This window comes from Suricata suricatta, chromosome 10 (genome assembly GCF_006229205.1).
Source record: "Suricata suricatta isolate VVHF042 chromosome 10, meerkat_22Aug2017_6uvM2_HiC, whole genome shotgun sequence".
Taxonomy (NCBI): Eukaryota; Metazoa; Chordata; class Mammalia; order Carnivora; family Herpestidae; genus Suricata; species Suricata suricatta.
Window position 1 is genome coordinate 25,303,007 of NC_043709.1, and position 24,466 is coordinate 25,327,472.

Sequence of the window (24,466 nt, forward strand, 5' to 3'; positions counted from 1 at the left end):
TACAAAATCACCCAGCAGGAAAATGGTAGAAGCAGGCACTCTAGCTCCATGTTCTAAAACCTTTGGTGATCCTGCCTTTCAAAACATGAAAAAAAAATTTTTTTAATGTTTATCTTTGAGAGAAAGAGAACACAAGCAGGGGAGGGGCAAAGAGAAGAAGGGAGAGACACAGAATCCAAAACAGGCTCCAGGCTCTGAGCTGTCAGCATAGAACCCATTAACTGTGAGATCATGACCTGAACCGAAGTTGGACACTCAACCGAGCCACCCAGGCGCCCCCTCAAAATATGAAAATGTTCTATAAACTAAGCATGGTCCAAACCTAAGGGATGACCGTTAGTTTTCAATACCCACAAAAGGCTAAAGGGCTCTAAAATCTACGCTGGTCTTTTCTCCAGAAATCTGTCCCTGAACAGCTCTGGATTTCCCGATTTCTTTAGCATGAATGTGTCAGCAAAGCTGGGGCAGAAGATACGGTTGGTGGCGTCTGATCGTGTAACCCAGTTTTGGCCAGGGGGATATAAAGGGAAAGGGCTTCTACTCTAACAAAAGGGAGTGCAGTGCTGGGAGCTGTGGCAGCTATTTTGTGACTAGGAGGAAGGTACAGAAGGAGCACAAAGATGGTGACCCAGATGAGTAGATGGATGGGGCTGCTCACCTCTCGTCTTTCTGCTCTAGAATGCAATTCCATGTCCTTACTATTATAAGCACCTTTATTCGGATTTTCTCATACTTACAGCTGAATGGACCCAGCCTGAGTGAGCTCACTTTGTTGATGTCGAGGTTGCTAAATCCACTCAGTGACACTCATCTACTTTGCACCTGAACATTGTGGACAGGGCATTCTAGATGATACAAAGTAGAACCTGGCCCTGATCCTGACTGGGAAGTATGTAAAGATGACTAGAACAATTGTGAGATATATATAATGAATCCTAATACCAAGCAGAAAATAGTAGGTATGAGTGGAGTGCTTTTGGGGTTCAGAGAAAGATTACTTCTAGCCTGGAGGAGCTTTTTCAAAGGGTGAGAAATCCATGAAGACTGCATGGAGGAAGGGGCATTTGAACGGAGTCTGGAAAGGAGCCGCATGTGCAGCAGTACATGAGGCGGCCTGTGCGCCATGACATACTTGGCTTCAATTCTAACTAGATTGGTGAGTAGCAAACTTCAATCTTTTGGTTGAGCTACTAGGTCAGGAAGTCTAGAAAAAGAATCCCACTTCCTTTTGGTAGATCAGAGGGTGGAGGACTTGAAGAACTGCATTTGCCTTTCCAAAATCACCACCTGCCATCTAAGGGGTTCCATTACTATTTATAAAAACAAAAGCTAAAGACGAGAATACTGGTTCAGGTTTCTAATAATCAGAGTCGGCGCTCACATAGAGCATGTTCAACGCTTACCATTTACTGCTAGGAGCTGTCTTAAATGCTTTGCTAATTCATTTAATCCTGCTCTGTTCATTTAATAACTGCTCAGTGAAGTGGACACTATTATTAGCTTCACTTAACAGATGGAGAAACTGAGACAGAGAGAGGTTCAGAAATGTGTCCAAAATCACAGAGCTGCCGAGGGTGATCACTAGGACACGCCCATTCTCTTAACTGCAAAGCCAAAAGGCCAGTCAAGGTGATAAATGTCAAGGGGCAGTCCCAATCTGCCTGAAGAGCTCAAAAAATGCTCTCAGAGCACACCGGCTGGTCAACCTCCTTGGCTGGGCTTGGCATGGGGCCCCGCGGAGCCCATGCAATATGGAGGATGCCATGGGCTGGTGAAAGGTACCACCCACGGCATTTTTATGGAGCTCATGTTCATCCAGAGGAGAAAGGACCTTTCTCAACCTCTACTACCAGCTCTACCACAGCTGGCCGTGGCCACGTGACTATGTTCTGGCCAAGGCGATTGAGCAGATGTGCTACGTGACAGCCTCTGGGAAACTTCCTTAAAAGACAGCTGGTGGCCATTTGTCCCCTTTTCTACAGCCTCACTTATGTCCTACTGGCTGGAACGTGGAGGAAGGCTGGGTGGGGAAGAGCAGACACTTCAGACCAGGCAGCGGGCTGAGGGGAAGAGACTGGGGGCCCGGGTGTGTGAGGGCGTCCCGGGGCAGAGGCACCCACCAGTGCCAGACTGCGCACCCCAGAACTTCTTGTGCGGCAGAAATAAACTTCTCGGCTGCTTATGTCCCAGGTAGCTTGGGTCTCTGTTTCTTGCAGCAGAACTGCATCCTAATGGATTCAGTAATGTGCCTGTTACCAAGAAGGGGTGTTAGAAGGGCAAGGGTATTTGGAAGATGCATGGCCCAGAACCCAGAGCAAAGACCAGACCGGAAGGACCTCATCCTTTTGTAAACAGGGCACAACCCCTCCCCCGCCCCCCCTCTCGGTAGGTAGGTGTTCAGATTTATCATCGCGGTCTTCTGCGCACATCTGCCCGGCGGGAGACCGGCTGCTGTAGATTTTAAACGCACAGACAGAGGGCTCAGTAGCCAGGTTTCTCATAGTACCATAGCTTTTAATGACCATGGATTCAGCTAATCAGCTCCCCACATCACCGTCACCCATCAACACTAAGTAACCAACCAGAAAGAATGGTGAGAGGACGCTGTGCTTAAGAGACCTGACGACTGGCAGGAAAAACTGCTCAGATCAGGAAAACTCTTATGAATGAATGACGAGAACCGCTCTGAGGGATGATGGCTAGATGTTCTTTTCAGACCTCATAACAAACATCTAAAGTTAGGTCTTAGGATCACCTGTTTGTAGATGAAGAAACAGGTTCGGTGACTTGCCCAAGGTCACACAGCCTGTTAGTAAAGTGGCTGAGCTCAGTTCATGCCCAAGCCCGTCGGACTGTAACCCCAGCTGCCGGGCACTATGCTAGGTGACACCTGGTACACTAAGGTGCACGGCGCCTAGAGCAGCACATTTGTGTGCCCACTGTTCCTTCACACGACCTGAGGTTGAAGGTACCAAGGAGATGGAAAAAATAAGGTTGCAGGGGGCGTGGGAAGATGAATCAAAGGCCAGGGAAGAGGCATTTTCCCACGCTTTTTGCACACTTTGGTGGGGGAAAGGATGCCCCCGCTACCTCATTAAGTCCTCAATCACATTCTCGGCCCATAAGGCCTGGAATGTGGCTGCATCCTTTCTGTGGTACCTTATAATACCTAGAAAGTAATTTTTCAAAAAATGTATTTTTTAAAAAAATACATTATCCTAAAAGGGCTTAAGCCAATAATAGCTTTCATTAAATAAAACTAGAAAATATTTTTCTAATTTCATTTGAGAGCCAAATGATGGTCAAGAGAAAAGTCTGGTTCTTAGACCAAACTGAATTTTATATGTATATATTTTTTATGTTTATTTATTTATTTTGTAGAGGGAGAGCGCATGAGCGCAAGCAGGGGAGGGGCAGAGAGAGGGAGACACAGAAGCGGAAGCAGGCTCCAGGCTCTGAGCTGTCAGCACAGAGCCCAATGTAGGGCTCGAACCCACAACTGTGAGATCATGACCTGAGCCGAAGTCAGATGTTCAACAGACAAAGCCCCATAGGTGCCCCACCCCAAAATGAATTTTAGAGGAGGGGTGCGGTAGGAAAGAAGAAAACTACTTGCAGAAGTTCAGTAGAAGCAGTGTGAGCCAAGAGTTAAATGTGCAAGTCTCCAAAGCTTCTGATCCAAGGTTTTTCTTCAGCCAGAGTCAGCAGCCCCGGGACAGGCTGCTCCTGCCGGCCCCACAGCCCCTCTCCCCTCCTTCTCCTTCCCCCCAAAGACCGAGAGCCCGAAGCTTCCTGGATCAATGTATTTACTTTGTCCCCCTAACAGAATAATGAGGGAGGAAGGCCTTTTCCACCTTGAAGAAAAAAATTGAGTGAATGGAGAGAATTTCCTCAAATCTAAGTTTCTCTCACAAAGTTTTCTGTTAGCCTTTGCTAACATTTGTTCATGACAGAATCGACTAAGAATCTGTCTGATTAAGCCCAAAATGATTGATTTCAGTATTTTAGGCTTAATATGAGTATTTCATGGTTTGTGTTTTGGCAAAGCACCCCATGAGTTTCAGATTTATGGATAGTGGTGAGGCTTTTCCATTGCTATGTCCGAGAAAAAGAAGAAAGAGACCCAGGCTTTTGGGGGCCGTAGGAAGGCAGATTCCAGGTCTTTTTTCTCTACTATGTCCACCTCTAAATTAAGGGCTGGCAAATTTTCTGTAAAAGGCCCAACAGTAAATATTTAAGACTTTGCAGCCTATATTGTCTCTGTTACAACTACTCAACTCTACAGTTGTAGGAGGACAACAGCCATAGACAACAATAAATGAATGTGCATGGCTGTGTTTCAATAAAACTTTATTTAAAACAATAGACAGCAGGGCCACATTTGACCACACACTCTTGTTTGGTGATCCCTGCTCTAGACAATGGTAACTTCAAATGGAATGCTGACTTTGTCAATGTCAAAAAGAAAAAAGACCTAATGAAAAAAATGCCTTTTATCTCCACCATGATTTGCTATAACAGTTACCATTCTCTGAGGAGTACAAGTATAAATAAGGATCCTTAACAATGCAGAGTCACATCTGAGCTATAAAGAAGAAAATTAAATACTTTTGTATTTAGGTAACTAAATTATTTTCTAATCCCAAGATTATGGGTATGAGAAGAAAGGGCATGAAGAGGGAAGTCATTTAAAGCACTCATTTAACGTTAATTTTTCATTTTCCACTTCTTGCCATCAACTGGGGAATGACTTACCTAAAATGATTATAAAAAAAATGGTTTCACTTCTTTGATCAGGAAGCTCAGAACAGTAACTACGAAGTTAGTAATGGTTTCGGTATTATTGCAAGTCATAATGGAAATGATTTGCACTATGGTAGAGAGCAAAAGGGAAAAAAAAAAGCCCAAGAATTGTTAATTAACTCCACTGTTTCTCCACCAATGCTAGGAGTATTAAAAACAAGATTGCTGAAGTGCAAACATCAGGATTTAATGAACAATGGGATGTAATTGAAGTAACACAGAATGACTAAATCGGGACAGTGGGTTGTTTAATTATGGGGATAATGGATCTTCTGAAAGGACAACTAAATGGAACAGAAGGAGGTGGAGAGTGGCGGGGAGAGGCACCATGTTAAAGGAGGCATGTCGACACGCAACTCTCACTAGAGAGCTGGGGGTCTGTTATATAGGAGCTAGTTTATTAAACAGGATTGTCCCCCAAATGGTGACTACTGGGTGCAAAAAGACAGACGGGTGCAGGCTGCTTGAAGTCTTCAATAAACCATAGTGGAGGCACTATGGTATCTACAGACATGTATCTGTACTTTTTCTAAGAACTTTTAATAATCTTAAAGACTTTCTCACAGATATGAGAACGAGGGCAATAATATGTTTGTCGGAGCACTGTTTCCCAGGGTGCCAAGATGCTATCTCTCAGATACAGCAGATTGGCAGGCTCATTTCCTGGGTTTAAGAGTTCAAAAAACCATTTCTCGCTTAACTTTGATTACGAGTCGACCTTCTCTTGCTAATTCAGCACCCTTCGCTGCGAGTTATTGGGTTTTCTCATCTCCTCTTGAAAGTGAAGCGAATGTCCTTTCTCCCGTGCGGTGCGCTCTCCTAGAACTGAACTGGTCGTGCCTCCCTTCGCTCTTCAAAGGTTCAGGCGATCCGCTCTGAAATCATTCTCTCCCCACGGACACGGTACAGCGCGCCCTCTCAGGGTGGGCCCGAACGTTCTCCAGCAACAACTCTAACTTGCCTAAAATGGTGCAAAGGGGGAAACCCCACAGAGCAATAGGCTTATTCCTCTTCCAGCTGTCAAATCCGAATCCCCTGATACTAGAGGAAGAGAGAGAGTCCTGCGTACGCGCAAACCCTCCTGGCTTTCACGGGGATGATCATGCCCCGGCAGTCTTTTCATCGAATGCCAGTCTGCAATGCCTCGATACAGAAGGATGTGCCTTGGGGCGCCTGGGTGGCTCAGTTGGTTAAGTGTCCGGCTTCGGCGCAGGTCACGATCTCACAGTTCATGGGTTCGAGCCCCACGTCAGGCTCTCTGCTGACAGCTCAGTGCCTGAAGCCTGCTTCCGATTGTGTGTCTCCCTCTCTCTCTGACCCTCCCCCACTAACTCTGTCTCTGTCTCTCAAAATAAAATAAAGACATAAAAAAATAAAAAAATAAAAAGAAGGATGTTTCTTGGGATACCAGAGTTAAGTACAATTGCGATACGAAATTTGAGCAAAGACAGAAGAATTTTCCTCCCGGGATGCAGTGCACAAAGAATTACGTCTCAGAGCCCATTTGTTAGTAGAATGATTTCATGTATAAGAAATTGGCAGGATGTGTTTGTGTTCTAGAAAACACCCCATGCCTCAGGGAGAACACGTCCTAATCTTAGAGGTGTGAAACGTAACTCCCGGGTTGTTACATGAGGTGCTGTGTTTCTGAGCACTTTGCCAAACAGGAGTTGGGGGCCCCCTGCACATGTGTCCCTGTCGTGGCACCAGGCTCTGTCATTTCAAGTTGCTCATGTGGCTGCTCTTGTTTATTTCTCTGACTTTTCTTCCCTTGAAAAAATGTACACACACACACACACACACACACACACACACATTCACACATGAGAGAATTGAGTTTGTTCAGCATACCCTGGTTTTCAATTACATAAACCACCTCAGGCAAATTTAGAAAATCAAGATCTCAAACCACTGGGTGTACAGGACTGGGGTGGAGGGTTAGTGGGGAGGTAAGAGAGAGAGGGAGGAGGGCGGGAGGGGGTAGAGAGGGAGGGAGGGGGAGGAAGAAAATTGTAATATGATGGTTAAGGCTGGGCAAACTTGCCTGAAAGGAAATGAAAACCCTTAAATTTTTTATATTGACCTTCTGCTAACAGTTTGTCACACCAGCAGAGCCCAGATCACGCGCCTGCTCCGGAGCTTCTCATGTACCCATCCACCACCAAATAGGTGGGGCAGGTACAATACAAGGGACTCAAAGTCTTTTTTAAAGCAAGGCCCCTAGAAACAAGCAGCCCTTTTCCAGTCCCTATCTGCTGGCAAATCTGCATTTGAAAAAGGAAGATCTATCTGGATTTCTAAAATCATAATTTCCCATTAGCCTTCTCCCCAGGGGCTATAAAGGAAAAAAGAATCCAAGAGTCAACATGAATTCCTTTAACATCAAGAAACATTTGGATGATGAGTTGAGAGTTAACAAATCTGAAACACATGGTCTTAATTGACTGTGAAATAAATAATGTTTCAAAATGAAAGGCGGAAAAAGTGTTTCCATGTAAAACGTTAGAAAGGACTCAAACCTCCGAAGTTGCCTCAGGCACCGGACTCCTTCCCCGCCCCCAGCCGGCTCCTCGCCTTCTCTCTCCTTCCAGCTGGGGGTTCCTGCTTTCACGGAACTAAACCACTGCTAGATTCCCCCAACCTACACAGCCTCACAGATATTCCTCTGTGGGAATCCGTGGGGCCTTCAAAAATGTTTCACAGCGAAAGCAGGAACATCTTTGGAGGCAGGACCAAGGCTCTGGGTTGGTTTTCAAACAACCATAGGGGAAGGCTCTTTGCATCAACAGGCCCTGATGCAAAGTTCGCTTTGTTCTCCAAAACACCTCTTCCTCGCAGGACATACATGAGAATTACTGGCAGGGTTAAAAACGCCTATCCACGCCTGGGCTTCATCCCCAGCAGTTCGGATTTAATCAGTCCGGAGGGAAGATGCAGGCTTCCCCATCCGCCGCCTATCTGGATCTGCATTTCTAACAAGTGCCCAGGGAGGGGGGAATTAAATCGAATACAGATTTACAGGGCCGGCCCAGGGCAGTCAGTGTCCCAAGCGCTTTACGGAATACTGACTCTTCACCCTTGCGACACTCCATGAAACAGGCAGGCACCACGATCATCATCTCCATTGGGGACACTGAGGCATAGGGAGCCCTGGAAACTCCCCCCAAGTCACACTGGGGCAGAGGCGGGCAGCAGGGTGTGCGCCCTTGGCCACAATGCCAGCAGTTCTGGGGTGGGGGGTGGGGGGTCCGGGACCAGCTGTGCCTGCGGGGAGCTCTTGAAAAATGCAAGATCCCAGGCCCGACACAGGTCTACTAAATTAGAACCTCTGGGGAGCTGCCTTGCAACTGGTGCTTAATAACTTCTAGTGGATTCTGATGCATGCTAAAGTTTGAGGCCACTGCCTCTCACCTCTTGGCTACCGCAGTTGTATTACTTGAGAAATGTTGACTTTCTACTTGAGCCTCCTGCCTTGTGGATGGCAGTCGGGCGTGGTGCCTTTCAGGGGAGGGTAAGATGCATCTGGCAGTGACCTAGAACTCGAAGCAGCGATCTGTGGAACGTTTCTCCCATCAGAGGACGTAACCATGACACAGCCCACAGCGACATGGTGCCTTCACCAATTAGGGAATGAAGTTTTCCAGGATGACACGGTGCCTCTCGCCATCCAGAGCTAAGCCACAGGACACTCGGCCCCCTTATGAGTAATACCAAAACCCCACCATCATTTTCTCCTCCTCCTCCACTAACGAGACTGTGAAGAAGCCCAGAGTCGCCAGGAAGCTAAAGATCAAAACCAAATGACAGCGACCTCTTTTCCCGGTCTCTACGAGCAGAAAATGCCTAAGTAATTTTGGAGATATTTGCTGTGCTTGGCCCTTTCTCTAAAATCTGTGAATGTGCAAGAAATCCGTCTCTCTTCCTTCAGGAAGGGAAGAGAAGAGTGGGGGGGGGGGGATGGGTGAAAAGGAAGTTCTCAGATGGGTGAAACCTTCCAGCAGCCAAGCAGTCATGTTCCTGGGTGATTTACAGCGTTCCTCTAAAAATATCTATGAGATCACAGAACATTAAGTGCATGACACCAAACATTTGTAACTAATCCATGAAAATAAAGTAAGAGTGTCATGTTGCATGGGGAACACAGTGGAATTTGTCTTGTGTTATCGCTCTAAAATAAGACGGCCTCAATTTGGTTGAAATATATCTTCACACATTGTCTTCCAGAGCAGAGCCGTTTGAGAAATTCTGATTGCAATTATAAGTGCTGAATAGGGAGTACTTTGCATTTCCTTTGACGACGCTGAACGCTATAAGCTATCCTGATATTAAAATCTTTGGAAATTGATGAGTACCCCAGGCATCATTACAATTCTCCCCCCCACCCAAGTAATTAAAATCTATTATGTGAACACGTGTTCATATTTTACCAACTACTGTTTTTAATTAACTCATCGTCTGTGGCCTCCCACAGTCGGGATGATTATCGCTTCATTTTAAGTGACCCCCACCCCACCCCCAGCCCACCGCCTGACTCCCAGCCAGGCTTATTTCTGAGTCTGGAAGGAAGGCCTCATCACACACATACCACGGTACTGAATTCTGGAACCTGCCACAGGAGCCAGTCTTCGTTAAGGGTGTACAGGGCTTTGCAAGTGATCACATCCACGGGACCCTTGTTTATTTTCTGGTTCAAAGTCGTCACCAGCAAATAGAATGGCTCTCCAACCGTCTCCTGGGAAAAGACACAAAAGCATCAGTTAGCCGTCTGCAGAATCCACTGTACTTCCCAAAGAGTGAAAGTTTCAGTTTATGGCAGGACGAAGGGAGACAGGAGGCAGTGTTTTCTAACAATCAACACGAGACTCGCAAGAAAATACATATCGCTTCACTCAGGATTGGGCACAAACCTTAGGAAATGCCTCCTCTCTCCACCACCCATGCATGCACAGACACACACACACACACACATACACTCTCCCAGAATTTACAGTCAACAGCAACACGAAGTTCTCAGAGGATGGCTCTTAAGTCTTTAAACTTCTATATGGCAGACCAGACCGATGCACATCAGTTGGCTAATGCCTATAGTAGATGCAGAGGCCCAACCTTTGTTTACGCTCCTATCGAATTGCCTTTCTAAGTAAACCAAACATAAATGGCATTTAAAAAAAAAACACGCAATAATTAGCCTTGGTAACTAGAATAAATGTCAGAACATTTTGTACGTTTGCCAAGAGGCTACTTTTTGGTGTTAAGAGCGTCTAATGAAGGAAGTGGCCTTCAGTTATCACAACCTGTAGCCCCCCTCCCTTCTCCCCTGGTGCGGGCCGGCACCCTGTGGTTTGCAGAGCTGGGGGCGGGAGGTGCACAGGCACCCTTAGCCTTTGCTGGCCTGGGGCCACGCATGCACCCTAACTCCCTTCCCTGGACCAGAGCCAATACCATCGCTCTAAGGCTGTCCTCCCAAATTCGGCCCATCCCCATCGCTTCTTTCTCCCAACTTCTGCCATGTGTGTCTATTCCTTTTTTTTTTTTTTAATATTTATTTATTACTGAGACAGAGAGAAACAGAGCATTAGTAGGGGAGGGGGAGAGAGAGAGAAGGAGATAGAATCTGGAGCAGGCTCCAGTTCTGAGCTGTCAGCACAGAGCCTGACACGGGGCTCAAACCCATGAACCACGAGTTCATGACCTGAGTGAAGTCGGACCCTTAACCGACTGAGCCACCCAGGCGCCCCATGTGTGTCTATTCCGACACCAGGGGCTACGGTTCTCAGGGGACTGGAATACCTCAGATAGGCAGCCACGCTCTGCTTGTGTGGACTCTGAGTGGCCCAAGTCGGGGGCTGGGGTGATCTGCTCCCCCTGCAGCCTCTCAGAGCGTGGAGCTCTGGGTCCACAGTAGCACACTCGCTAGATAATCAAGGTATACCATCAACAGACACTAGCCCAACATGGAGAGAAAGAGCCAGGAACCTGGAAGTCAACCCGCCTTGGTGATGAAGAAACCAGTCAAGTGACTAAGGCTTGAACCACCAGTTCACAGGCAAGTGTCACAGCCTGGCTTTAAAAGGAGAAATTCCACTGGGTCTCTGCCCTGCTCCTCTGCCCTGCTCTCCTCGGAACAGGTGAACAAAGACCTCTTTGAAGATTCTCGGGACCCCACGCCCCACTCCCCAGCCGGTCCCATCCTTTATACTGCCTGCAAGAACGTGCGCCTTCCCCAGTCCAGGGCTTCCTGGGCCCCCCTTCTGCCACCTTCCATTCCATTAGGTTCCCTTTATCACTCTTCTCTCCCCTGCCAGCATGTCCTGGAGTCCCTTCCTTAGTGGAGGACAGAGTTGGGATGTTCAAAACTTTCCCGGGTGAAGAGCATGTTGGGACTGGCACCTGACATTTAAATTCTTATGGGACAGTTCCTTTATTTAATGGTTCACAACCACACTGCTTTCTTCTCTTTCCTTCTGTCCCCTTGGGTAATGTCCTGACTGCAAACTTAGAACTTCTACTTCTCTTTTTCCTGCCAGCACACATCAGAGACAGGGGTGAATGTCCTTGTGAGCAGGATGTACCCATAGAGGCTGTGATTAGGGGGTCCGGTGGGTTCTGCCGGGGCAGTTAGGGACTCCATTGCTTTGTAGTCAGGAGTTCCCCAGAATTCTCCAGAGTACTGCTAGATGGAGATAAGCAATATTTTGTCTTACACTGTTATCCACACCCATGATCCTAAACCTGGGTAATCATTACCACAATTCCCTGGGGCTCATATAAAAAATTCAGATGCCCGGACCCTACTGTAGACCTAGAGATCCAGAATTTCTGGAGTTGAGGCCTGGGCATCTGTGGTTTTAACACCTTCCCAGGGCATTCTGATGTGTATCTGGCTTAGAATACTATGAGGTCTCTCTGTCACTATTTTTTAAAAATGTTTATTGGCAGCTCTTCCTGCCAGTGAGTTCTGTCCCCATGCTTTAATAAAATCACCTGAACTAAATGTTTATTTATTTTGAGGGGGGAGGGGCAGAGAGAAAGGGAGAGAGAGAATCCCAAGCAGACTCCATACTGTTGGTGCAGAGCCTGACATGGGGCCCGATCCCATAAACCGTGAGATCATGACCTGAGCTGAAATCAAGAGCTGGACGCCTAACCAACTGAGCCACCCAGGTGCCCCGTCTCTGTCACTGTTGAACACAGGTTCTAAGCCAGTCACAATTGCTGGGGACTTCGATGTCTTAAGGGACCAGGGACCACAGCTCCCCAGGGAGCCGGCTGTGGCAGAGCGCACCTTCCAGAACCACTCCCGTGATGGGAACTAAGCTCGGCCCCTTCACTTGCCTTTTCTTTGTGACACCGGACTCTGGCCCAGCCTGTGAGCTCCTTCTACCCCTAATCCTGCCAGAAGCCTGCAGTACCCGCCTCAGCGGGGAAGTAGTAAGCAGGGTGCCTGAGCCTCTCACACGCCAGCTGTGAGGTCCGAGGAGGGTCACGGCCATTCCGAGTGCCCCGGTTCCCTCATAGGCAAAATGGTCATCAAGATAATTTCTTTCACAGGATTCAATGAGAAAAAGAAAACAAAACTCTTAGCACGATGCCTAGCACACTCAATAAATGGCAGTCATTAAGATTACACCTCTCATGGAGCTCCGGAAGCGCAGAGCGGAAGTTACCTGGGCGTCACAGAGCCAGTGGCATCCGGGCAACTGGGTGTGAGGCAGGGCGGAAGGACCAAGGCTGGCAGGGTCCCATACCCCCTCGGGCGCCTGGTGCAGGAAGTCAGACCCTCTGCAGCAGAGGGAATTATTCCGCGGAGAATGAAAGCCTCACTGACTGGCTCGTTGCCACCTGCTCCTGGTACGCGTGCGCCCCTCACTGTCTCAAGTGCTCAACATACTCTCGAATCAGCACTGCAAATTCTTGACCCAGAATCCCCTGCTCAAGGGAGTTGTTTGGGCTTAGAGCCCAGATTTTTGGAACATCTCACCCCTTTAAGGCCCAAAAACCAAGCTCCAACCAGCCCTTGAGGGCTCAGATCCCAGAAGAAAGAGCCGGAAAGAAATTTAAAACCAGTGACCATGCCCCCCTACTGAACAGACAGAAAACAGTTGCTCAGGGCATAAGGACCATTCCCAGAGACACACAGCTACCTGGGGCTGACATGAATTTAGAGCCCCAACCTGCTGCTTCTACCCAAGACTCCTAGTCCAGTGCTCTTTCTTTTACCCCAGATTCTCAAATGTAAGGCACATGCAGTTACTCAGAGGAGCTTGGAAAACATGGATTATCAGGTCCCACCCTCAGGGCTTGTGATTCAGGGTGGTGGGGCAGGAGGCTGCCTTTCAAGACTAAGACCCAGGACCCAGGTGTGGGGCCCACCGCCTCTGTCTAGATGTGGTTGTGACTGAGGCTAAGATGGTCGAAAGCAAAAGTATTCACCCCAGAAATAACTGCTCAACACTTCCCCCAAAGCGTATAATGATTTATACCAAGTAAACAGAAAAGAAGGCAGATTTCATTAATCTTAATAAACGGGTAGTGCCTTGGGCAGAGGAAGGCATGGGTAATAATAAAAAAAGAAAAAGAAAAAGAAAAAAACCGTTGTGCATCTATTTGTAAGATTGCGTTAAACATTAAACTAAGCACAGTCTATCTTAAAGGGCTGCTTTTGGATCTAAACTTAAGTAGCACTGTTAAAACCTGTGGCGTAACAGTGTATCTTATTCAAAGTTTAATTAGATTTTGGAACTAGCTACAAATACACAATTATGCAGTTTTGCTGGAATCTGGATGGCTGGTGAAATTAAAGAAGGTTAAGAATCTTCTGTACGGGGGCCTCAGAGGGCTAAAGGAAGGTTGGGTTCAACAGAACACTCGTCTTTTCCTATTAATATTTTATAACAACAGCCAGCATTTATGGAGTGTGCACTTGGTGCCAAGCAATTACATGCATTTTCTCATCGAGGCTTCAGAACACCCATAAAATACTCTTCCTCCAATTCTATAGGTTATAAAACCAAGGCTGAGACTAGTCCGGAAGCCTCCTCTGGTAAGCGATGGAGTCCAGATGCAGACCAGGAGGCGGGTCCAGGACTCAATCCTTTACCCACTGGAATCTGTGCAAACTTTGCATTCAAACTGATGTTAAGATTCAGTCAGGCTACAACCACAGTCCGACAGTTAACTCCAACAACGTGAACTCAGGGGGAGGGCCGCTCTTTGGAGACTTGCTAACAAATGGAATGATGTGGAATGACTAGTTAGAAGGGAGTGTAATTAGCTTCCTGTATTGGTAGGGAAATGGGTATTTCCAAGATGCTTCAGAGGCCCTGCGAGCTGAGCCCTATGCTCTCCTCCGTGTTTGAAATAGCCTATCCCTTCAGTACATTCTCTTAAACAGACGGGGCCCTGACAGTTAATGAATGGTGGGAGGTTGGGCTCAAAAGCCAGTGGGTGTAAAATTGCAGTTACACAAGATAAATAAGTTCTAGAAATCTGTTGTACAACATTGTGCCTACCGATAACAACACTGTTTTGCACACTTAAAAATCTGGTAAGAGGGTAGGTCTCATGTTCTTTGCTTTTACCACGATAAAATATTTTAAAAGAGCAAAAAGTCTTACCTGAGGAAATTCTCAATGAATCACATTTGCATAGGTTACAGCAAAAACAATTTTTATTTTCCCCTCCACGTGCTTCTGTGAAGGAGACCAAGTCTCAAAGAGGTTAAATGCTGACAGCGTGGAGTGTTCAGGACTTATTCTGGCAACGACATTAGCATCCGCTAAAAACAACCACCTATTGTCTTACCTCTGACCTGCTAAGGGATAGGACACTTACCCGCAGAAAACCAGATAGGCAGACCGACATCCAGTTTGTGAGGAGTTTTTCGACCACAGACTCTGTGCGTCTCAGCATGAGTTTGGGCTGCATGTTACTAGACTGTTCCATCAAGTCCCTGGTCAGCACCTCCAGGATGTTGGTCAGGTAGACCAGCTTGGTTTGCAGGGCGATGGTCAGGAAGGAGGCAAACAGACACCTGTTTAGAAAGAGAGCCCTGGTTACAATACTCAAGACGTTGAAACAACCTAACTGCCCATCAGCACATGATGCGCCCCCGAATACTGTCCAGCCGCACAAGAGGATGGAATCTTGCTGTTTGTGAAAACATGGAAGGACCTTGAGGGCATTATGCTCAATGAAAAAGTCAGAGAGCCAAGTACTACGTGATTTCACTTACACGTGGAATCTAGAAAAAGAAAAAGAAAAAGAACCAAGCTCATGGAAAAAGATTCGTGGTTATCAGAGGCAAGAAACAAAGGTGCAGTTGGAAGAAGGTGGACCAAAGGCATAAACTTCCAGTTATAAGAGAAGTAAATGCCCAGGGATGTCACGTGACTACAGCTAACACTGCTGCATGGTATGCTTCAAAGTTCTAAGAGCAAATCCTAAAAGTTAATCCCTCCCCCCTCCTTTTTTGTTATCTGTACGAGATGATGGATGCTAACTAAACTTAATTGTGGTCATTATTTTGCAATACATGTAAGTCAGATCATTATGCTGCACAGTTTAAACTTATACAATGCTGTGTGTCAATTACATCTCAATAAAATTGAAAGAAAAAAAGAAGGTATACAGATGATAAAGGAGCACAGATAAGAAGAGCCTCAGTTAAAGAGGTTAATGATTAGCATGTCTGGGCTTGCTACTGATGCTGTCTTCTGGAGAAGCTACAGGCCTGGCCTGCGGACACCTGCGTTCTTGAATGCCTTAGGTCAACCACCTTTGTCTTCAGTCTAGAAAAACCATGCCCCAAAGTTAACTCCAGGACAGTTTATGTGTTTCTAGCACTTTAACTTTTAAACTAGAGTGGTAAACAAGAAGTGAATGTCTTTCCCCAATTTTCAGGTGTTTTTTGAAATAGAAAATAACACTTCTGCTTTTTTGATTCAGGACTCATGGTTTTTTCTCGGTGTTGGGGTTTTTCAGGGTTTTTTTGTTTGTGTGTTTGTGTGTGTGTGTGTGTGTGTGTGTGTTTGGGTTTTTTTTTTTTGGTGGGAGGAGTACATGTGTGTGTGTGTCTTTCAGAATAGAATTTGTGTTGAGGTTGGGTAATATCTGAAAAGGAGCAATCATGGCTTCATGACCCCTTGATCAGAGAGCCTCCATAGATAAATCCACATTTCCAAGATACCAAGTTCAGGTTGTGGTTTGGAAATAAAACAAGGGGCTCAGGAGTTTTTATTTCCCCTATTTAATGACTTTCAAAATATAAATAAATTGACTAATACCTGTCCTTCACTGAAAAGTTCTTCTGTTTTTCAAGAGTGTGGATGACAGTAACAAGGAAACTTTTATTACAAATAAGGGCATCCAAAGCTGTGAGACTTTCATTCTTATCATTGGCATCTCTGTTCTGGAAAAAAAACAAATGAATATAACATAACATAACATAACATAACATAATATAATTAACATAAACTTATAAACTTAAAGTTAGAAGATAGACCCACAATGGGTTTCCCAAATGATGGATTTAATATTGATTCATGATTCCAAAAAACTCACAAAAACTCAACAATGGGAATGAGGAGGAGGAGGAGGACACTATGAAAGGCAGGCATGGGCTAAAAATGAAAACTTAGAGACTTACATGCATATCTTCAGTGAAGATGTGTGTGAAGCCACCTGACTGAGAGGAAGGAGACACTTTTATTATTCATAACATCCAAAGGAAATGAATAGTGTATTTTTGTTATAATACCCAAGTCCGTTTTAATAAAGTAGAGACACTGTTTGCTCATCTGAAAAGCCTCTGGGTTTATGTTCATTTTACATCCTCTGATACATAATAAATAATTATTCAGCTTTTCAGAAGCACCAGTGAATTCTGGAAGCCTCTAAGAAGAATGATCAGTCCCATTTTTGGTAGAGGAAAGCACCTCACATGTTAAAAGAACTGACTCAAAAGTTAAAGAAGTGGTCAAGAAGGTTATGCAAATGTGCAGACCACTCCTCAAGAATTACCTTCTAAGGATAAATACAGAGTTGTTTCAGCAGGTGTTTACAGTCTCAGCTTAGCTGAATCTACTGTCTCAATGCACAGTGTTTTCGAAAGGGCTTGAATGGGGTGGTTAAAAGCTAGGGTGCGGAGCCAAATTTTGGGGGCTCCTGTCTTTTTTTTTTAACCTACTGGTCACATGACTTTGGGCAAGTTCTATAACTTCTCTGTGCATGACTTTCCTCATCTGCAAAATGGGGACACTCCTGATTCCCACCTCCTAGGCTTGGTGTGAAAACAAAATGAATGGGGGCACAGTAAGTTCTCTATGTCAGCTGTTTTTATTGTTTTTATCACTAATTTATGGCAAACTAGACCACAAGGCTACTGTTCTGCTGGTTTATACAATTATTTTTATGTCTATGCTATGAAGCTCCTGGATGTGAGATTTTAAATTTGAGTTTCCTTTTTTAATGTGTCATAAATCTGATTGGAATTAAATGATTAAATTTTAAATGCTTGCTGAGTTAACACTTGAAATGAGTCAACAGAATGAAAATATAAACTTGAATATTCAGGTTTTTCTCTTCCTCTTTTTTGGGGGTAATATTTGTAACTTTAGGCTATTTTTATACCTCATTAAAGTAAATTTCTTCGGCAGAGGATTTTTGCTTTATAGTTTCAAATTTGTTAGTGTAAGCAGAAGACCTCAAACTATTTTGATCAAACTCTCCTCTAGTAATATGCAGAAAAATCAGACCTTGGGGTTTGCGTTTTCTGGTTCCTAACATTTTTCTGCTGAACCAACTTTTTATGGACAGTTTAAACAGATTGATTCCTGACCTTAAATAGAGAAATGCCATGATGGCCCCCTGTATTCTAAGGCTCCTTACTCCTTTCATTTAAATTTCCCTCTTCTAGGAGGTAGGATGCACTGCTCAGTCTTCTTTCTTTTCCTATTTTCAGCAAAACAAACCAGTCAATAGAATGAAAAGAAAGGCTTTAAAAAGCCAAAAACCAAAGGGCAGAGCATAGAATCGAGTAATACCTTGGCCTCTGTGGACAATGCCCTGTGGTTTTGCATATTGCTGTATGGTAGGTGTTGACTACTCTAGTTTTCCATCTAATACCCGACCTCCAGGCCTAGAGGATGTGGCTCCTGGATAGATCTGTAAAGGACCTAATTGACACATGATTTATCTGCAGCGTAGAATGTATTTCAACTGGTGCTGTCATCAAAGACTATGATCCTCTGGTTCTCTATATCTTTTAATATAAATCCAATTGTAACTTAGGTCTTTATAGTGTTCTGATTGTTATGCTTGTTTTTTCTGAGTCTTCTCCTGTAGTGACTCCTCCCAACTTTGGTTTTCATGGCTTTCCCAACTGTCATTCAAGATTATACATAATCCTGAGTTAAATCAGTTTGGCTCCTTGCAACTACGGTTGTCCCTTTAACAATGAGGGGGTTAGAGGTGCTGACTCTCTGCACAGTCGAAAATCTGCATATGACTTTTTCCTCAAACCTAAATACTAATAGTTCACTGCTGACCAGAAGCCTTACCAGGAACATAACTAGTTGATTAACACTTTTTGTATGTTTTTTGTACTGTAACTGTATTCTTACAATAAAGTAAGCTAGAGAAAAGAAAATGTTAAAATCATAAGGAAGGGGGCACCTAGTTAACTCAGTCGGTTAAGTGTCTGACTCTTGATTTCAGCTGACCGCATGGAGCCCGCTTGGGAATCTGTCTCTCTGCCCCTCCTCCACTCCTGTATGTTCACAAGCTCTCTCAAAATAAATAAACTTTAAAAAACACTATAAAAGAAAATCATAGGGGAGAGAAAATACATTTATGAGAGTGTACTATTTTACTAAAAAAAAAAAAATCCATGAATCAGTAGACTCATGCACTTCAAACCTGCGTTGTTCAAGGGTCAGCTGTATCTCTCTTTTAAAAATAATACAGCATTGTTCCTGGGATTTATTTTCCCCCTGAGACACTCAACTTGCAACAGTGTCTTTTGCATTCATCACTTATCTTGCTCTTGATTACTGAATCTAGAAGACAGGGCAATTTCTTTTTCAGGTCATCATTTTACTCTCTTCAGCACTCAAGGGCAATCACTAACTATAAAAGCCCCCACAATCCTCGTGTTGATGGTAGAAATCTCTGTTATTTTATTGCTATTAAATTCTTAATGGGGGATCTCAGATAGCTGGCGAATGGGACTGGTGATGTCCTGCACAGTCATCCCGATTCAGGGAACTGAACTCCCTTCCTTAGGTGGTGTTCTGCCATAGAGATGGATGGATGAGGTGGCAAATGCAAGTTTGGGTGCCTGGTACTCTTGGAGGAGAAGTTTAAAAAATATTTTGTACAAGCACAAAAAACTGAGATCTTATTTATAGCCTTCTTGATTCACAATAGTAAGGCTTGGAGAAAAAAAAATATGGCGGGTGTTTTATGGAGGTGTCCCAACCTCAAGACACAGCATCACATATCACGGTGTCAGCTTCTAGAATTCGAGGGAAACTGGAAGTTGCTTACTGCATGTGTCTGAGTTTCTGAACTCTAGGCTTCTGGCCAAACGTAGATGAGAAGCTCCTGGTAAGGTGATATAAGCTGTTTTAGCCTGGCTTTATTTAGAAGTCTAGACTTAAATATGACCGTCTGTGTTGATGTTCCAGAGGTTGGGCCCCTCTGTGGTCACCAGTTCTGGACAAAGAAGGGCAACATGGTGAAGTGGGGGCATTAGGATGTGGTGATGACAGGCAGATGAGTGTACCTTGCCCAAGGCTTGGGAGGAAGGCTGAGTGAGTGGGGGAGAAGATGGAGGCGTTAGAACAGAGCGAGACTGAAAACCCAAAGGGTTAAAGTAGACTACTCCTCAGAGTCCCAGAATGGATTAATCAATCATTTCATGCAGCTATTTCTACTAAATGAGGATGATACGGACTGATCAGCCAAAGAACAACTGTTGAAGAGAACCATAAAAACTCGACATTGCTAAAAATGTCTGCCATCAACTCAAATTCTATACATGTCGACTTCCCTCCCTCTCGGCCCATAGTTCTTTTCATTTCCAATTGAGAAGTAATAGTGAATAATCTAGTAGCTGCAACAGAAGTCATGCAGATAAACACAACAAATTGGCCAGCCCACAATTTATTGATTTTTAAATAAACTAGCTGGCTTCTCAGCTACAAATTCAGCTCTAAACGGGTAGTAAAATAAAGCAGAAATCATCACTCTGAACTTCTGTCCCTCCTAGGTTTTTGTTACTGGACAAAGAATAATTGTCAGTGACCCATCACTGCTTTCTCCCCTCATCAATCCAATTAATAATTATCCTGCTCCCTGCTCTGCTCAAACTTGAGCTATTATTTTGTTCCAAGCACATTATCTACAGCTGTCTCGGAAGCAAACACCCATTTTGACAATAGCAACAAGCACCTTCATTATTATTCAAGACTCAACCTGAGGAATATGATCAATGCTCTTTTACCTCGGGGAAGAAAGTTCTCAGAGCAAAATGTTTGTAGTCAAGGAAGGGAACAGTTCCAAAACTATCAACCACATCCAATTTATCCATCTGCAGCTCAGCAAAGCCTGCAAAACAGAATCCCGAGAGCAATATTTTAACTCAACAAACAATGGATAAGATCTTCTGCTGTTTTGTCTAACGCGGAGTATGACCTTGGTTTTCATTAAAGAAGAAACAATAGATAATTACTTGGTTGGCTGCAGAGCAGTGCTGAAATAAAACACAAAGCCAGGCCTAGACCCTGCTGTTCAGATGTCTTCTATTATACAAACAGTTCTTGTTACTGTGGCCGGCTCCATTTAAGGGTAAAAAAAAAAAAATGATAAGAAAGGCTTGTTTTCCTACAAATAAAATTTCGGAGCCTACCGTCACGTATCTCTTTCCGGAGCTCGCTCTCCAGGAGTTCCAACTGTTGGCTCTGTTTGCGACTCAGCTCCTTCGATTTGTGTCTGGTCACCCCCACGGCCGCTGAGGAGACAGACAGCCAGCATCAGATTGACATGTTAACTTAAAAAACAAAAAGGAAAACCAAACCAACCTTGACATTTCTTTCACAGAGAGAGAGAGAGACAGGAAGAGAGAGAAACAATAGCATTGAAGAGGTGGAATTTATCAAAAGAAAAATTCCCAGCGAGGGGTCACTCTAAGGAGGAAGATGCTAAAAAGCAGCAGGAAAACACAAAACTGCCCACCTTAAGAGCAAAAACTAAATCAAATAACCTGCACTTGTAACCAAAGATCCCAGCTGGCTGAAAAGTAATGAAACGAGCCAAGTTTCCCTACAGCCGTAGGCCACGTATATTGTGCCATTCTTTTTTGAATGTTTCTAAACATCCCTAGAGAAATAAAGTTGAGCTGCAATCGCAGAAGGAAAATAGGTCCGCGGTGTGCGATGTGAGGCAATCTTGCATAGATCAAATCAGGTGACGTGGTGAGCCGTCCACAATGAGCCCTTGGATCTGAGACGCTGCTTCTCTCCCCGCTTCATCTGGTTTCTAACTGTGCGGCCGAGAAGTGCACCGAACAGGTTTGGTGCTCCGTCCACATCCCTGCGCTACCAATTACGAGCTGTGTGACCTCTGGTAAGTTCCTTAGCATCTCGGTGGCTGGCTGCCTCATCTGCCAAAGTGCCCGCCTCTTTGTGACATTGACAGGATTAAAAGAAGTAACTCACAGAGAGCATCCAGAAGTATTATTTTAAAAGAATCCCCGACACTGTCAACTACATGATTATTCTGGAAAGGCTTTCCTCCTTTAACAGAAGCTTCATGATACAAGGACCCCCCCTACCAGTAGATGAGAAGGAGGCAGGAGGAAACAAAACTCAATACTGTTCTCCACAAAGTCAACAGTGTTAATCATAATACGCATCATGTATCTTCAAAGAAAGAATGGGGCACACAGTGATTTCCAAATTTATGTGATCACAGAACGCTTTTTCCAGGAGCGTGACTTGGGGTTATAGTTCCTCAGGCCACACTTTGGCCGACACTGGCTCAGGGCAGGCAAAGGGAGCGAGACAGCCACCTCCATCAAGCAGTGGGATTTTCACGGCTGACGCCTTGAGGGGAAGCCACAGTGGAGATGTTTTGTAGGTGGCTGGTCTTGGCCGGGTGTGCTTTGTGTTTTTACTAACGATGTGACCAATGAGCTAAAATATTTGTACACTCTTTCAAAGTGCTGGTGACACATGGTGCCCAGAAATCATGGTAAGAAGGGGATGAGAGCATTTTTAAAAAAATTTTAACATTTATTCGTATTTTTGAGAGAGGCAGAACATGAGTGGGGGAGGGGCAGAGAGAGGAGGAGACACAGAATCAGAAGCAGGCTCTAGGCTCTGAGCTGTCAGCATGGTGCCTGACGCGGGGCTCGAACTCATAAGCCATGAGATCATGACCTGAGCCGAAGTCAGATGCTTAACTGACTGAGCCCCCCAGGCACCGTGTGGAAGGGGACGAGAGTTTTAAAGGGCATTGCAGATGCTGATGAAGCCAAAAGCCATGCGTCACACGGAGCCCACGTCCCTGTAAAGAGCATAAACAATCTCTACAACAAACTGAGAGGAATGATGAGTCACAACAGCACAGGAAGAGATCAGAGGTTTCTAGTAAGTCACCAAGTGAAGGTGACTCTATGGTGAGACTGTTCTATCTACCGCTTTTTACCACTGACGGATTCTCAAAACAGAGCTCAGCATTTAGAATTTATAAATATTCTTACTCAAAGCCAGTACCAGCCAGGACCTTATTAAAATATCAAGCCCAATTCTGGATTCCAGAGATATAATAGGAATGGACAACCGGGGAAGAAGCACAAGAAAATACCTGAAATGATCAACAAAGCAAAATAGGGTCTCTGCGAAATGACTTCATTCCATTGAGTGAGTTAATCACACATGGGTATCCTTCCCTCACTGGACGTGGAACCAGCCGGGAGGTATGGCCAGGCCTTAACTCATTCTCTCCAGCTCCAGAGGCTTGTGCAGTGGGTGCTCAGTCAACACAAGGTAAATGGATGAAGGGATGGATGGAGGAATGAAGGAGTGCATGAAAGGGAACATTAGCAACTATTAACAGAAGGAGTTAGAAAGGCAATGCATGTGTTAAATCAAGGAGTGAGAAGCTCTCTTTTAGTTGGCGGAGGGGATTTCTGTTTCTAAGATGGACAAGAGGACACAGACTTTAGACAAAAAGCGGCTCCGAACCAGGTCACACGCTATGTGACTACAGGGACCAGGCACATAGATGAGTCACGTGGCCCAAGTGATGACAACAGAGTGGTAGAGACTGTGGCAGACCCCCAGTGACCACATGCCCTCTCTTAAGGTGTTGCCACTACCCAGCTCCAGTAACTGGAGCTATGGACAAGGGGAGATCCAATGATCCAGATCCTTTCAATTTTCAAGAGATTTTTTTAAAAATGTGAATCATTTAATTTTTTTTTTAAGTTGCAGTATAGCTGACATACAAGTACACTGGTTTCAGGTGGCTCACCTAATTTTAAAATGTCAGCCACTTCAAGTTAAAAGAAAAATGCTGCGTGGGCCAAACAAAACAGATTGGTGGGTCAGATTCAGCCAGTGAGCGACCACCACTGATCTCTGTGCTTGGATGAGCCTGAGGGCATTTTAACAGATGGCACAGATCATACTTCTAAATTTAAGTTTATTTTTATTTATTTCGATAGAGATAGAGAGAGCAAGTCAGGGAGGGGCAGAGAGAGAGGGAGAAAGAATACCAAGCAGGCTCCAAACTGTCAGTGTGGAGCCTGACAAGGGGCTCAAACTCACAAACCATGAGATCATGACCCAAGCCAAAATCAAGAGTCAGACACTTGACTGACTTAGCTACCCAGGGGCCTCAGTAGAGATCACACCTTCTAACACATAGTTCTGCCAGGAAAAGCCGAGCTAGGGTGGGAGCAGGGGGTGGTGTTCGGTGAGGTGAGAAGGCAGGAGGAGATGACTAGAACCTAAAAGTCCAAAATGCCAGAGGAATTCTGAAGGAATAACGTAAATGGGACATCTGTCATCACAGTTCACAGTGTCGGGGAAGTGAAGCAGACTATATTTCACAAGCACCAAGATACCATTTTGGTAATCCAGCTTTGTATTAATAAGGCAGCCTAAAAAATGTTTAGAAAGCCCTCAGCATGTACCGATTATTCCCTTCCCAAAGTTGTGATTTGGGTTTTCATCCATTAATACTTAATTGAAGCAAACAGCCCCTGAAAGCTGAGAGTCTGCCGCCTGATGAGACGCCCCAGGGAATAATTTCTCTGACAAAATCAAACAGGGCACTTACCAAAAATGACAATCACCAGCAAGACAGGAAGCACAATCAGGAAATACCAAGTGGTAGGAACCGTTTCCTGCTCAACATAGAGCTCTAAGTTTCCCAGTTTGACCTAATGAGACAGAGTGTCATTAGACTCAGTGGAGTTGGGTGTCATATTTATATACATACTTTTTCCTCCAAATCATTTCCCCCAAGATGCAAAAAGAGGTGACAAGCTATGTGGGATATATGAATTCAAGTCCCACCTCAGGCAGATCAGCTATGTGTGACCTTGAGCGCATTGAGAACATTCACTGTGCTTCAATTTCCAGGTATGTCAGTT

The 24,466-nt window shown here is 44.9% G+C and overlaps 1 protein-coding gene across 1 annotated transcript in view; it reads right to left on the reverse strand.

The window, feature by feature from the left end:
- The window catches only part of PLXNC1 (plexin C1), a gene marked incomplete at its 5' end in the record, with an annotated part of 144,424 nt that overhangs the window by 28,190 nt on the left and 91,768 nt on the right, over nt 1–24,466 (reverse strand). Inside the window, 7 exons of the mRNA XM_029955443.1 lie at nt 9,389–9,535; nt 14,638–14,836; nt 16,089–16,213; nt 16,451–16,489; nt 20,309–20,412; nt 20,714–20,815; nt 24,151–24,253. Of these exons, the coding sequence (XP_029811303.1) occupies nt 9,389–9,535; nt 14,638–14,836; nt 16,089–16,213; nt 16,451–16,489; nt 20,309–20,412; nt 20,714–20,815; nt 24,151–24,253 (819 nt within the window). The remainder of the gene's footprint in view (nt 1–9,388; nt 9,536–14,637; nt 14,837–16,088; nt 16,214–16,450; nt 16,490–20,308; nt 20,413–20,713; nt 20,816–24,150; nt 24,254–24,466) is intronic.